The 16,225-nt window shown below is 38.5% G+C and overlaps 1 protein-coding gene across 2 annotated transcripts in view; it reads left to right on the plus strand.

The window, feature by feature from the left end:
• The first annotated feature begins 764 nt into the window (after positions 1 to 764).
• NHLRC2 (NHL repeat containing 2) overlaps positions 765 to 16,225 on the plus strand; it is a 30,571-nt gene continuing 15,110 nt past the window's right edge. Inside the window, exons 1-5 of one of the 2 annotated variants that reach the window (XM_061372745.1) lie at positions 765 to 1,030; positions 3,334 to 3,486; positions 10,053 to 10,508; positions 13,524 to 13,645; positions 15,335 to 15,464. In XM_061372745.1, coding sequence (XP_061228729.1) covers positions 868 to 1,030; positions 3,334 to 3,486; positions 10,053 to 10,508; positions 13,524 to 13,645; positions 15,335 to 15,464 — 1,024 coding nt within the window. In that variant the 5' untranslated portion in view covers positions 765 to 867. The remainder of the gene's footprint in view (positions 1,031 to 3,333; positions 3,487 to 10,052; positions 10,509 to 13,523; positions 13,646 to 15,334; positions 15,465 to 16,225) is intronic. The other variant, XM_061372744.1, reaches the window with a different exon arrangement.

Raw genomic sequence — 16,225 nt, forward strand, 5'->3', positions numbered from 1 at the left:
TTTAAACAGAAGCTTAAACAAGATACAGCACGACTCGCAGGGTGAGCCATTTTCCTCAGCGTCCCCCCGTAAGCGCCCAGCCAGGCCCGGCCCTAGGAAGGAGAAGCCCCTCCAGACCCGCGCCCTGACTGCCACCTCGCTGCCCCGAAGAGGGGTGTTTTAAACGAAAACGACGAAGCGTTCAGCTGCGGGATCGCTGTCGGGAGTCACAGGACGGAGAAGGCCAACACTGGCTGCCGGTCGGGCCGCGCTCTCCTCCTGCGCTGAGGTCCCACCTCGGGCGGCTGCCGCCTGCCCGGAGTCTCCCGTGGGTATCTAGGGCAGCTGCCGCCTCCCTCAGCTTCCCGCCGCTACCGGGATCGCGGGCGGCCGCACTTCCTCAGCCCTTCCCGCCGCAGCAACACATTCGCTTCCGCAGCTTCGTCACGGGTGCTGTCGCTCAGCCTTCCAGATATTTCATAATATCATCCCCCTAAAAAAAAAAAATCCCACAGTTTAAATTATTGCTGCCTTGCTTGGAATTTGTCGCGATATTCTCGGTCTTCATATCTATTCCACTTACAAATAAAAAAAGGAGCAGTGCCGGAAAAGCGGGCTGTGTGGAATCTGCTAGTCTAGAATCACCGCTGGGGATTCTCTTCACGAATGTGCTTCTGTGAACATCAAAGCTATGTAAGAACACGCCATGAATGAGAAGGTCCCACTTTAATAAACGAGATATTGCTCGTTTGTGCTTAGGTTTTATTATTGTTATTATTATTATTAATTACAACTTTCGTCGCTGGCTTTGAGGGGCGTGCCGAATGTGCGGCGGTGAAACAGCAGGCTGGTAAACAGCGACCGGTCTGGGCTCGCCCGGGAGCTGTCATGGCGGCGGAGGGGCTGGCGGGGCTCCTGCCCGCCCAGACCCAACTGGAGTACGCCCTGCTGGACGCTGACACTTCCCAGGAGAAGGAAAACTTGGTCTACCAGTACCTGAAGAAGATGGACAGCCGGGAGCGGGACCTGACGGTGCCCGAGCTCGGCGGAGGTGGGTGGCAGGGCAGGCCCCGCGGCGGAGCGCGGTTCGGCTGCAGGGCCCCTCAGCAGAGGTGGCTGAGTTCTAGTGCTCACCGTGTGGCGTTTTCTGTCAAGTCCCGCTGCCTGTGACGGCCGTTTAATTACGGCCCCGTTAGCCACTTTGTTGTTTCTTTTCCTTTTTTTCTTTTTTTTTTCAAGGCACTTCTGGTTACAGGAAATGTCACTCCTGAAAGCACCAGGAGCAAAGGATGAGAAAAAAGAATCCCTTTATACATGCTGCTCCTGTTACTGATCGCAAAAACCTGTTCTTTAAAGCCTGTCTTCTAAACCTCTGCTAGTTTTGTTAATTTACATTCCTTTTTCTTTTTTAATAAAGCCTTCTCTACAGTATGTTGATATCTGTCTTCTCTGGTCATATCAAGAGCCTTACCAACTCTCACAGACTTATCCTGAGTTCCCTTGGTCTTACTGCAGCCAGCTGGGTTTCCCAGCTCTCTCTTCCCATGACTTACCTGTGCTTCTCAGGTTTTGTGTCCCTGTTAACACAGACTGTCCTAGAGATGTCATCCTTCGCTGTTGTGCCCGTTTCCTTTTCACACATTTCTGTATCTCCTCTGCTAAATGTGAAATCAAAGTCTTGTAAGATCTTTCAAGTCCTGCTGGGGTTCTTTTAACTTCAGTGAGGCTCTCTGCAGATCTGTTCACATCTCTCTGCAAAGCAGAGATCTCAGAGGGTAAGCTTGTGTTATGGGAACAAATTCTGACTTGTAAACATTCGAGCAAAGTGAATGCTCTTTCTGTCTAGATTTGGACCTCTGAGTTGAATTTTCACTTTTGTATTTCACACTGTTTCTGTATTCTGCCAAAGCTTATTTTCTCCTCTGAAAAGAGCTCACATAGGTAGTTGATGCTTTTTACTTTCAGTATACTTCATGAAAGGTATTTTAATTCTAGTGAAAAGAGGAACAATGCCAGAAAATAAATACTCCACTCTTTTCAAAATGTAAACAGCAGAACCCTTATACCATGGAAGTAATGCATATAATTGCTCATTGTTACAGTCACTAAATCTGAAAGTGTATGCATGCATTTCTGTTTATAAACATACGGAGGTAGAGCTCAATCCTTCTCCTAGTGAAACTGTAAACAAGCCTCCTGCTGGCTTCATCAGCAATAACCTCTCCTGGGACAGTAAGAACTTTATGTGCTGAAACTGTCAGAGTGGAAGTTTTGAGGATTTTTAGATTAGCCAGAGTACAGTTATTTTAAATAGGCCTTCAGAAATTTAGTTCAGCTTTGCCTTACATCACATCTGTCTTTCCCTATGCCCTTTATTTTCAGAAGTGATAAGTGATAAAAATGGCAGACTATATTACAGGATATTTATTTCTTAGGTTGAGATCAGTTTCTAATGCGATCAGAGGAATAGCAGTTACCTGTGAGAAAAGGATGCTTTCATGCTTCAGATCAAGTGGTTAAAATAAATGATGCGTATTGCTGCTAGGTGTATCTGAAAAGGCTGTATTTCTTCCCATGTAAAGGGATTAATTTATACCTGTCACCTCAGACTTTGAAAATCAGGATCAAAACTGTAACCACAAAAATATTTCAGTCATCTCTTTTCGGAGTCCTTTACAAACATGTTGGAAAATAACTAAGAGTTTAACAGTTCTTTAGTTCACTACCATTTATGTGGGTTTTAAATAATTGTTTACCCATATGACATTATTAGGGGTTGAATAAAATAGATCATGTTTTTAAATGTATAAAAATGGTTCTGAGGCTTGCATGTTCTTTCACTTTAAAGGTATCTATTGAAGTATATACACTACACTTTCATTAATTACATTAATTTTATACATTTAATACATTTAATGTATTACATTAAATCTCATTAATAGCAAAACTTTTAATTCATCACTATGAGGGTGCTGAGGCGCTGGCACAGATTGCTCAGAGAAGCTGTGGCTGCCCCATCCCTGGCAGTGTTCAAGGCCAGGTTGCGTGGGGCTTGGAGCAAACTGGTCTAGTGGAAGGTATCCCTGCTCGCAGCAGGGGGTTGGAACTGGTTGAGCTTAAGGTCCTTTCCAATTCAAACTATTCTGTGATTCTATGAAGAATCATTGGATGAGTTGGATAAATATAGGACCTTTGGTTTTCTTTTCTACCTGTGTAGAAAGGGATGTTGAACTTTTTCATTTCTCTAAGGTTAAGTGCACTAGGAATGTTGTGCAAATATGTGCAAATTCACTCCAATTGTCTGCCTTTCCCTACCCTTCCCCTAACTGGCTATCACTGTTCTCTGAATTCCAGATCTACAATGGTTAAACACTGAAGGTCCTATCTCTCTTCACAAAGACCTTTGTGGAAAAGTTGTGGTGTTGGATTTCTTTACTTATTGCTGCATCAACTGCTTGCACCTGCTGCCTGATCTCCACGCATTAGAGCACCAGTTCTCTGATAAAGGTAAAAGTGCTTTGGCTCACTTCGAATAGAATTTCCTGGCACTGTTGATGGTGGAGTAGCTGAGTCACTTTGTTGCTGGTTACTAAACAGCTGGCAAAATTTCAGGGGTGCCTAAAAATGTCTTCTAATCTTTTAAGTAGCCTAAAAAAGGTGCCTGAGTGTACTCCCATTACATTTTTAAATGGGGTTAAATAAGGTATCTGTTGTGTCTGTATAATTAAAGAAACAGGATATGTGCTCAACCCCCAAATCTGATATCCTCATAAATAAGGCTATTTGCAAAAAGCTACACAAGGGTGTAAGATGTGGGTTCAAAGTTAATACGAGTACCTAACCCCCTGCGCTTGACTTAAGGGACTACCTCTGAGAAGAATATAGATGGCAGAATGGATGCAGTTAAGATCACTTGGAGGTTTTTTCCATTCTAACTGAAATAGCAAAATATGTAGGCTTGGTTTAGAAAGAGTTTTTTTTTTGCATTGGCATCAAGTTATGTATTATTAGTAGTCCTGTGTTCTGGAGAGGGAATTAAGCTTTTGAAAGTCATATTTGAAATGAAATCTTCTCTCTCTCCTTGAGTGAATAAAAATATAGGGTAATTACTATTTAGAATGCAGTCTGTTGTCATCATGATGACTTGACAGAGATAAGCTGTGGTCTTACACAGAATGTATCAGCTGCTTGCTTATCTTGGATATTTTAATAGGCTGAACAGTGAGATGAACAGTGTTACTTTCCGACTAAAAATACTGTATTAAATATAACGTATATATGCAGTTAAGTTTCTGATCCTCCATTGGTGTTTCTGATTGGTTTTAATTTTGGGAGCATTTATTATTGCTGCCATCTTTCTCTAGAAAAAGAAATTAAAATGTTTGAAATTTCAAGTTCTTTAAGTAGTTCACTTATGTATTGTAGGATTACATAGTGCTTGACAGAAGAATCAAACTAAATTTTCTGCCTTGGAAAGCTTAGCTGTTTGCTTTGGAGAAACCGGAGATCCGGTATAATGTTTCAGATATACGAAACTTTAATAAGGAAAACTTATGGCATTTTTTTGGGAGGGAGGCATTTTTAAGTAGAAGGCGATTAGCAAATTATAAATAGACTGCAGTAGATACCAGCCATGCTGGGGAGAAGGTGTAGATTTCAGAAGATTATGTTGATCATATAATAAAGAATATCATTAAATTACAAACAATTTGTAGCATAGTGTTACTATATTAGTATAGCTGTCATATCCTTAACCCGTTTTTTAAGAACAAGCTGTTAAATCAGTTGATAACAAAATACTCATTTTAACAACCTGTCCCCACAAGCTTTCTCTTTAAAGTATTTGAGCATCTCTTCTCTGGTGCAGAAGAGGCAGTAGCACTCTGAACTGAAGCTCCACTCGGAGAGCCTTTTTTTCTTTGTTTGACTTGTGTTAAACTTCCTGTCACAGGAGTTATTACTTGAGGAAAGTACTTTGCTGACAGGTGATAAATTCTTCTTGCATTTGAGCTATCCTGTTCCTACAGGAACCGGAGTGAGAAAAAAAAGATACTTGGGATGAAGGTGGAGGTAAAAGGAAAGAAGAGCAGGTGTGTGGAACATCAATCTTTAATTTAATCCATTAGGAAACAGAGGATAGTAGTTGGATTCAGGAAGAGATTAAGGTGCTTGAAGGTTAAAACAAAAAAAAAGATACATTGGTTTTTTTTCACTGTAGATCTCCCTTTTGGTTGTTTTCTGCTCTTTTCATGTTTTGATTCTCAGCAATTTCAGGATTTTTTAATCTTTCTTTGCTGTGCTAAGTGTGTGAATTTTAGCATTACAGTAATATGCATAAATACATCAAGGTAGTAAGAGTTGTGGGGTTTTAAGCAATAGAAAAATACTTCAGCAGATGTTATTATATTAGTGTGCATCTTCTTCACCAAAGGTAAACATCATTTGCCAGTTACTAGGAGAAAGGAGGGAAGAGTTTTTGGCTTGAGAAGCTCGAGAAAGATGAAAGTTGGAAGAATAAAACAAAAGTAGATAGGATATTGGACATAACAGAAAGTATTTTAAGAATGTCTTCAGCCTTATTCTGGAGTTTCATTCTGTTTTATTCTGCTCTTTATTTAATGGAAGTCTCTTCACTTTTGGTTGGGTTAGTTCCGAAATCTTAACCACCTTTTTGTGATAAGAAAAAAACCTGATTTTGGGTCATCAAAAGATGATTTCTTTTGGAAGCAGCGAGTCAGTGAAACTGCAGCTTTACTGAACTTTAGATCTGTAAATACGGCATTTATTTACCCATTTCATGTATATATTTACCATGCTATAAAAGTGGCAGCAGGTTCTGACCTAGCACACAATATTAGTCATAATGAAAACAAGCATCTGGCAAAGCATCTATCTCATGATGCCTGTTTGAATATCTAAAGGAATGTTGCCTTTGTTTTGCTGCATAACTAAGAACAAACCTCAATACTGATGTAATATCTTTTTTTGATTGTACGTTGTGTATGTTCATTTTGGATACTCTGATTACTTTGTTTTTCATGCTGTTCAAATACCCTTTTACATGGAATATGTTGAAATTTCAAGTGTGATCATCAGACATGAGAAGTCTAAACACAAGAAGCTCTATTTTTAGGGTGATCCTAAACCATTATATATATATATATGTGTGCATATATATATATATGTCATTGTACATACGCACATAGTTCTGTTGTCTGGAACTTCAGGAGATTGCTTCAAAATGAAGACTGCTTTCCATAGGATTAAATGTCACCTAGCATCTTTATCAGATACGTTCTCACTGCTATCTTCAGTGGTGCTATTCTTGTTTTTCAAGTGGCATTCAGGAAGTTATTTTAAACTCCAGTGCATATTCAGTTCATGTTATCAGCAGTCCAGAAATGACTTCTATAAGAGGGAGTACTTTTTAATATTCAGAAATAGCTTGGCCTAATTCCAGTGTTGTGCTCTGTTATAGTCCTTTGAATAAAGTGTTTTAAATGGTGTGCATATTTGTACATCTCAGCATATCATCCATCAGTTTCCAGAAGAGCTTTCTTCAGTAGAGGATGTTATAACTTGTTTGTCCTGTTCAGGTGTTCAGTGTAGAATTCCCTTTCTAGTTTTAACGGTGTTGTTGAAGGACAAATAAAAGTGCTGCTGCTGATCCTGTTACAGTTAAAATATTTGACCTGCTCTTTGGAGTACAGCAGTTCATGATACTACAACTTCATCTATCTGATACTGCAACATGCTATGCGTATAGGATTGATAAAGACTATATAATGGTCTTATAATTCTATATCTGTCTTTGTGCAGCACTTTATCCTTTTCTATTGTCACGTTGAAGATTATGTTCTTCTCCATTAACACTGTTTTATGGTTGGAGAGAAGAGCTAAAAGAGAAAAATAATTTTCCATTTCTTTGTAACTGAATAAAAAGCAACTTGAGATTAAATTAGTTTTTCTGGAAGGAAACAAACTCATCTGAGCTTAAATAATACAACTATTTAAGACTTCTAATAATTGCCTTTCTTACATTTCTGACACAAAAGCAGAGCTGAGGGTAGAACAAAGATGTCCAGCTAGCCAGATTGCACCTCTACTTTAAAGGTAGGAGACAAGCATAAAAGTAAATACTACATTCTGTTCCAAACCATGTCCTTGGATGAAGTTATTTGCACTTGTAACTTTTTGGGCCCTGGTTCAGGCACTCTGATCACAGGACTGGTTTCATTATTCTTGCAGTGGCAAACTCCACTGAGTCTTAAATGCAGAGCTTTTAGAGGGCTGTTTTACAAAAGCGTTTTATTTTGACATATTTGCTTGAAGTTTTCTAAACAGTGAAGCCCTTTAATGGATCAGGTAGTAAATGCCAAATAACAGTAGTGATCTGATACATACATTTCCAGTTTAGAATGACTTGCATGACACATAACAGTTGATGCCAAATGAGTAAAATGTATCAGATAGGTGAGTTATTGCAGAAAAAAAGCACACTTCTGATGGATTAAAAATTAAAATGCTAGAATGCTAAATAGATAAAATTATTTGATAAGGAGAAAGTTGAATTATGCAAACTCAAAATGTTTGTGTGTGGCTTTCGTTCTGAGAGCACTAATTACTAGATTTTGATATCTACAGTTGCAACTGGAAGAATGAAGAGATGAAAACTAGGAAGAAGGGGTAATGTGCTAGGAACTGTATGAAGCTAGAAGATGGGAAATAAATGTGTTATCAAGGTGATTGCAAATACTCAGGTTGTGTTCTGGTTAGACTATTTTCCTGTTGTAACAAATGGTTATATTTGAGTGAGAAAAAAATTCCCTTCTAAAAATTCAAATAACTAAAACTTACTCCCAAGTCTTCTTAAAACCTTTCTGAGAAAACATTTATTTTAAAACAGCTCTTTTCCAGATGAGTGTCCTTTCAGGAGGGCTGTTTCTGTTGGCTGCTGTTCAGGATAAATACAATATTAGAGTAAGCACAAAGTGACAGAACTTGCTTACTTAGAGATGCGCATTGCATATCTGCCTTTATCCTTTATAACCTAATTGTATCCTGCTTATCTAAATGTAATAGCTGTTCAGCCAAATCTGTTTTGTACTTTGTAGCACAATACAACATTTTCAATTGCAGTGAGTATGCATATGAGCACAAATTAGTCTGATTTAAGAACCTTATGAAGTTCTTCAAGGTTCTACACTCATATTTCAGAGTATAAGCATCATCAGAATTGGATTAGATTGGATAATGGCTATTCCTCCTCCATGCCACTTTGAATGGACTCCAAGTCTTCTTTGCTTTCTGGAATTACTTGTATTACTGAAAAATGCAGTACTCTAAGGAATCCACCTATAGACATTTGTGACTGTGTGAAGGAAGGAAACACCACAGATACTTGAGTGGTACTGATAAAGTGTTTACAGATGCTAAATGATGTTATAGACCATATGATTTCTTATACCATGGTAATATATAACTCAAGTTGGGTATCAACTCTGGGGACATTTTCCCTTCCCATTTAATTTCACTCCTCAACTTCAAATAAAAAAAAAGATCACATGAAAATTTGAAACTTTTACTTGCACAAAGAAATAGAAAGATGCCAATTGTTATTCGTGGTTACAAAATGCTTGAACTTGCCAGAAACACGAGTAATATTTGGGTAAGTAGTAAGGTTAATGTCTAAGCATTTCCACTAGATTGACAGTTCTGGTTTAAAATTATTGTATTGCAATTTTCTACAACTTCATGATTACTATTGTTACCTTCCTCACTTAGAAGGTAAATTCTTAGTTCAGGTAGAATTGACAAGTTACTTCGACTATAACTATGCTTACAGCTAGTATTCTTCAAGTACAAAGTGAGACAAAGTATGGTATTGATGTCATGTGCACAATTTACTTCATCTGGTGGAGATTATGCTAGTAAAACATAATTTAAAGCCCTGGAAAAGGTTGTAGTGGGTTTTGGTTTGTTTATTTTCCTCTTTTTTAGCTCCTAGAAAGTACTGAAAAAAGTCTTGTGACTGAAGAAAGGCTCTTAATTCTTTTTCTGTTGGGTAGGAAGGGGAATGGAAAATCTGGGGCTGCTTACATAATTGTTTACATTGGGGTGGAAGCAGATTTATTTCTCATCACAAGGGAAAAGCAGCTCAAGTCTGAGCCATAGATTTTTATTTCTGTGTTCAAATTTCATAAAACTAAGAAAATATGCAAAGGACTGCTAATATGTATGTAATGTATAGAAGCAGACTTACATTACTTCATGTTTGTGGAACACCTTCATACCAGGATTTCAAGTGCTGTTATCCCTGATATTGGAAAATCTAAACTCATCATTGTCTTTATTAACCACATATAGAAGTTAAAAATTTTAAGGGGAGGCACAAAAGTCAATGATTTAATCCTCTTTTGCTCCTTTTTTAATTGTATTTTAAGGGAGAAGATTCAAGCCTTCCAGGTTTCTACCAAGTCCTATTTATCATTTTGTCACAGCTGTCAGTGCTGCTATTTGAAATAGAGAAGACTTTATTGATTTCAGAAGCCTATACATTTTTGTTATTGTTTGAGTTAGATACACCAAGGTAACTCTGGGCTTAAGAGTTCAGCGTTACATTTGTGATTCCTAGTTAACTGTGGGAAAGAATTCATTTTCTAAAACACCGTAGTTGTGTATAGGCATTGAAAGGCAAAGAGGTGTCATAAACATCTGAAAAAACCCAAAGTATCAGTTAACTGCTACAACTTACCCATAATTATTTTGAAAGTATTTTCTACCTTAGTAAGTAGAGGTTCAGGAGCTAAGAACAATTTCTGGCATTAAATGTCAACCAGCTGGGGAAGTAACGGTCCTGAAGTTCAGTCATTTTACTGAAATGTTATTTCTGAGATTCAGTATTTTGTCTACACAGCTATTTATAGTCCTACTCAGATGTAATTGCTTTTTGTTTGTTCAAACCCTTTTATTCTGGAAAGCAATCAGTCACATTGTGAGCTAACTGTGCTTCAGTTTTACTTTTTATTCAACTACAAATATGTTTCAGTGCACGACTTTATTTTTCCTTTCAGATGGTCTTATTATTGTTGGAGTCCATTCGGCAAAATTCCCAAATGAAAAAGTTCTGGATAACATTAAAAGTGCCATTCTGAGGTATAATATTGTCCACCCTGTAGTAAATGATGCAGATGCAACACTGTGGCATGAACTTGAAGTGTCCTGCTGGCCAACTGTGGTTATTCTGGGGCCTCGTGGAAATATGCTCTTTTCACTTGTTGGAGAGGGACATAGAGAGAAGTTGTTTTTATTTACTTCTATAACACTGAAATTCTACAAGGAAAGAGGACAAATCAAAGATAACAAGATTGGAATAAAGCTATATAGAGACTCACTCCCACCTTCTCCCCTGCTGTTTCCTGGCAAAGTGACTGTGGATCATTCAGGAGAAAGGCTGGTCATAGCAGATACTGGACATCATAGGATATTGGTTACTGGAAAAAATGGACAAATTCTACACACTATTGGAGGTAAGGGTATATAAGTTTCTCACAGTAATTTTAGTTTAGGAGTAGAGGATGTTTGCTGGGCCTGCTAGTATAATTACATATACAGTATAATATGAATTACAAAAAATACATTTTGCATTCTTATGGAAGTGTTGTAGATGGGTCTAGGTTGAAGTGACATACATCCACAACCAGCAACAAGGTAAGGAAGAGTAATGTGTCCCTTTCCAGTAGAGGACATGAATGCTTAGTTGTGGTGGTGGTGGTGTGTGGGGAAGCTTTTGATGTGTGTTTTTAGCTTGGTTGTTGTTTTTTTTTTAAGTGAAGAGCATTCCTGTATAGGATTTTGGAGGAAGGGAGAATTACTAAGGGCAGTGACACTGCTCTAATACATAGGCACCCGAAAATTAAGTTGCTTTAGTGTATGTGAAAAGACCTGCATTGTCACCAAAACTGAGGTGTAACATACAAACAAGTATGAAAATAGTGGAAGTATTTAGATTTAGCTACATTTGTTACCAAATTTATATTGTTAACATTTCGGCTTTAAAAACTTAATCTATTTAACTGATTTTGTAATATTACTATCTACATTCTTCGTATGCTTTACTCTTTCAGAAATGAAACATTCAGATTTGTTCTATTTTAGAATCTATTACAGTGGTAGAAGTGACATCTCAATGCACCAAGTGCATAGCTGTCAGGACAGTCCAGTTATGAACAACCATAACAGACAAATGTAGGAAGTGGTTGAATCCCCAGATAATTGACAACAGTGATTCATTTATGTCTCAGAATCAGGATCTGATAGGTCCTATATCACTGAGTTTGGTATTGCCTAATGCCTGTTCTGTTGCAGCATCCTGAAAACCTCATAAAAATAACCAGTGGCACTGCTACTTAAAGAAAGGAATAAAATCTCTTGCTATTTGAAGTAACAGTGTGTTGGATAAGCAGAGGAGTTACCCAAGTTAACCTGATAAAGGCGTTAATCTTAATATCCTTCTCCTATGGGAAGTACCAACAGGATTTCTTATGACAAAAGTGAGAGAATTTGGTTTCTGTTTGCCATGTGAGGTAAGTCTCCAGCAACAAGCTACCCTTTAGTGTACTGGGATAGTCATTAAATAGCAATTCAGAGGGAAGTAGCCTAACCTCTGAACTGGTACCCCCGCTTCATGTGGCACTCTGTACTTTTCCCTTCCCTGAGCATGTGCACCCTGCCACTTAGAAGGATACACACCAGTATCTCAGTCCTTTGTGTCTGGTAAGGTCTAAATTGTCTTCTGACAGTAGGTTGTGAAAGTTTGTGTATTTCAGTGACTCAGTTAAATGATTCAGTGGGCAGAAAATAATGTAATGAAGTTGACAATACAGTAACAAATGTAGGCAAGCACAAAGGTTGATATTACTATATTTGCATCATAAATCATGATGCACACATAACTCAGTACCTAAATGTCTTCTGCTGAGACATACTGCTAATGCACTCTAAGTGTTACTCCCACTGATACACAGTGCTTACCTTCATACTGTTATATTCAGGTCAGGGTTCTTTCTATTTCTTGATGGTTCTGTGCAAAACACTGTCACTCCATCATCCTTATTATTCTTTTATGTAATCTATTCCATTGTATCTTTTTCCTAATGCTGCTAATGAGAAAATGCTGCAAATCAAATATTAGTTTAATTTGTGATAACACCAAAATCTAAACCACTGAAAGTGAGTTGAATTTTGGAAATTAAAGTTTTCCCTGATGGCTTGATTTGATGTAGTTGGGAATTAAAAAAGATGTAGTTCTTCTATTTCTGTCTTGTGTTGTTGCTATTATCCTTTAGTGCAAGAGAACAGGAACAATTTAAACCCCTCTCAAGACTTCTCTTTTGGCTCCTTCAGCCTGCTGGTCGTGCTCTTTTGGTGCAGCCCAGGATACGGTTGGCTTTCTGGGCTGTGAGCACACACTGAAACCGGCTCATGTTCATTTTCTCATCAACCAACACCCCCTAGTCCTTCTCCGGAGTGCTGCTCTGAATCTCTTCTCTGCCCAGCCTGTAGCTGTGTCTGGGATTGCTCCCACCCAGGTGTAGGACCTTTCACTTGGCATGGTTGAACTTCATGAGGTTGGCATCAGCCCACCTCACAAGCATGTCAAGGTCCCTCTGGACAGCATTCCTTCCTCCAGCACAGGAACTGCACCACACAGCTTGGTGTCATCAGCAAACTTGCTGAGGGAGCTACTCAATCCCACTGTCCGTGTTGCTGACAAAGATATTGAACAAGACCGGTCCCAACACCAATACCTGAGGGACACCACTCGTTACTGGTCTCCAGCTGGGCATTGAGCCGTTGACCACAACTCTTTGTGTGCGGCCCTCTAGCCAGTTCCTTATCCACCGAGTGGTCCATTCATCAAATTGATGTCTCTCCAATTTATAGACAAGGATGTCGCACGGGACAGTGTTGAACGCTTTGCACGTGTCCAGGTAGACGACATCAGCTGCTCTGCCCCTCTCCATCAGTTCTGTAGCCCCATCATAGAAGACCACTAAATTGGTCAGGCAGGATTTCCCCTTAGTGAAGCCATGCTGGCTGTCACCAAGCACCTTGTTGTTTTTCATGTGCCTTAGCATGCCTTCCAGGAGAATCTGCTCCAAGATTTTGCCAGGCACAGAGGGGGTTATATTTCCCTTTTTCCAGTCATTGGGAACTTCACCTGACTGCCATGATTTTTCAAATATGATAGCCAGTGGCTTAGCAACTTCATTCGCCAGCTCCTTCAGGACCCGCGGATGGATTTCATCAGGTCCCATGGACTTGTGCACATTCAGGTTCCTAAGATTATCTCAAGCCTGATCCTCTCCTGCAGCGGGCGAGTAATGTGAACTGTACAAGATGCTGTGAAAGCACCTCTTAGAATGTGTAATTTTTTTTACAAATTTACATGTATGAATTTGGGGTTTGGTTGGTTGGTTGGTTGGTTGGTTGGTTTTGTTTGTTATAAAATTATATTTGAGTTGGCTTTGTTTCATTTATAGGTCCAAACAGTGGAAGAAGAGATGGAAGATTTTCAGAGGCAGCTTTCAACTCACCACAAGGGATTGCTATAAAAAAAGATGTTATTTATGTAGCTGATACAGAAAATCACCTCATTAGAAAGGTAAATTTTCTGCAAGGAAATTCAAAACTTAATCTGTCATCTCTTATTCTACTTACAGAGGTGAATATTTACACTAAATTGCTTACTCTGATTATTTACTCTTTGAATTCCCTCAACATGGGGCAGGAAATTCAGCACAGTATCTTATAAACAAATGCTGTTGTGCAGTTTGTTGTTTAAAGGCTACATATGCTTTTGTGCTTCCTTTCAAATGAAGATGATATACATTACTTGCTGCAGCATATTTGATTTTGTTTTTCTAGTGACTCTTACTTTCCTGTTATGAGAAACATCTATTCTTAGTACTACAACAAAATAGTTTTTATTTCACTTCCAGTAGTATCTGATTCTTATCTAAAGTTATTGTACTGCTGTGGTTCACTGAGTATCTAAACTTCAGTTAGCTGTTTGGGTCTCTACAGTGTGTAATGGTAACTGATGTAATACAAGAATTGTCTGCATGTGGAATATTTTTTTTATTAAACACTTACTTTAGCTTGATTTAGGATGTAGGAATGATACTTTCTATATATAGTCATTGGATCTTACATTTGGTTAGGTCAGTTTTAGAATAATAAGAAGTTAAATTTGTTGAAGCAATATGATATTACCTTATTATTAAAAGTATTTTATGCATCTCAGAAGATCTTCTACTCAGATCCTCGCTAATATGTCTGATTAATGATGAGAAGAGGTATATCCTTACTCAGTTTGAAGTACCTTTGTACTGTTAAGTGGGCTCATTGTGTGTTTCACTTTCAAAGCACTTGTCCACGAACTCCCTGCACAGTATTCATTGGAGTTGGCTACCAGGTTTTATTCTGAAAATGACCAAGGCTCCCAGTGGCTAGAGAAGCATTGTGTATTAAAAATGAGCAGTTTGCTCCAGGGTCCTCATCTTACAGACACTCATCACTGTAGCGTGGTGACCACAGGATATGAAGTGTTGCAGGTAGCAAAGACAGCACAGAAACATCTGAAGATCAGTATCACACCGCATCAGCATTTTTGGTGATAATTAGCTTTTCCCTTTCATCTAAATGTGCCATGAGGGCATCCAGGACTTAATAGAATAAACAGCTACAGGCCATGCATTCAAATGCTTGTGCAAGCCATGGGCCTTGCAAAAAGTGCATTTACTGCTACAAAAGTTAGAAGACTGTGTGTAAAAGACTTCCTTTTTACATGACCATCATGATAAATGCTTCTGCAGTATTGGAAGTCACTTCGAAAATAAGCAAAAGGAAAAGAAAAATAAAAGGATTTCAGCTGCAGAAATTAAATCTTTTTTTTTCCCTAAGGCATGAAATGAACTGTGAAAATAATTTGCTTTGTACAAATTAAATGAGATGGGAGATACAGTATCTGAATTTCTATGTCATAGTCCTATAGAAGTTTAAAGCAGAACATCCACATCCATCGTCTGAGTATTTCATTAGAAAATTTTGGTGCTTGCTTATACAACTGCTGGGCAAACCTTGCCAAAACAGCGTTAATTTAATTCCAGTCTTGTGGTTTTCCTGCTGCTTCCTGCACCCATCAGCTAGCATTGTGGTAAAATTCATTATCTTCCCACATTTGTTAGGATTTGTTGTTTATTTGTCAGCAAAAACGCAGGTTTTGACATCTAGCTCAAATTGTAACAAGTTAATTTTGTACATTCAGCATGTGTAATTTTGCTCCTTGTAGATTGACCTGGAGTTAGAGATGGTGACCACTGTAGCAGGCATTGGGATACAAGGTGTCGATAAGGAAGGTGGAGCAAAAGGAGAAGAACAGCCTATCAGCTCTCCGTGGGATGTGGTCTTTGGAAATTCAAGTACTGTATCACTTGAGCTTTTAACATCTCATATTTACACATGCATGGCTGTTTGCTAAATATTTTCCTGTTTTGGTAATAATCTGAGATAGGAAAAAGTAAAAATTCACCTTACAACTGAGTCTGAAAAAGAGTGGTTTCATTTGCAAGTAAGACCTGCAGTTCTGCTTTGGATCCTGAAGGAAACATGAACTGTTACTTGATGGCAGAAAAATTCTTTTGTAGTGAGCTATATAGTTACTGGGTCCAAATACAGGAGGAAATTGTGACTGCTTTTGTTAAGACAGTGCTTTTTATGCCAGGATCACTTAAGCAGCTACATTTTACAGGAAGTGAGCATTGTCTAGAAGTTCCTTTCCTTGACTATACAGACATGTTTGACCACTTGTAAATATTTGAGTTTAGGAAATAAAAGTAATTTTAGTTGGGGGCCTCTGTTTATTCCTGTTTAGGTGACATAAAATCATTAGATTCAAGATGATGATCAGATAGGTGAGGAATACCTCAGAAAAAACCTTGCACGCATCAGTGGTAAGAGTGAAATCTTTGCATAATGGGATGCAAGAGTCAGCTTCTGAAGACTTAAGTAGCTTGCTTTCCTGATTCACATAACACACACCTGAGCTTGACATCCCATAACTGCCATGTTTCAACTAACTGTGAGTTGATTCTTTCTTTTTTCATGTTTCCATTTAACTATAAATCAGGGGTTGCAGATGTCAGTTTTGAACAATGACAGAACAGTGCTTTAGCGTGAAATA

This window comes from Neopsephotus bourkii, unplaced genomic scaffold, assembly GCF_033783945.1.
Source record: "Neopsephotus bourkii isolate Nb327-2 ecotype Australia unplaced genomic scaffold, CSIRO-AGI_Nbou_v1 NB_1615, whole genome shotgun sequence".
Taxonomy (NCBI): Eukaryota; Metazoa; Chordata; class Aves; order Psittaciformes; family Psittacidae; genus Neopsephotus; species Neopsephotus bourkii.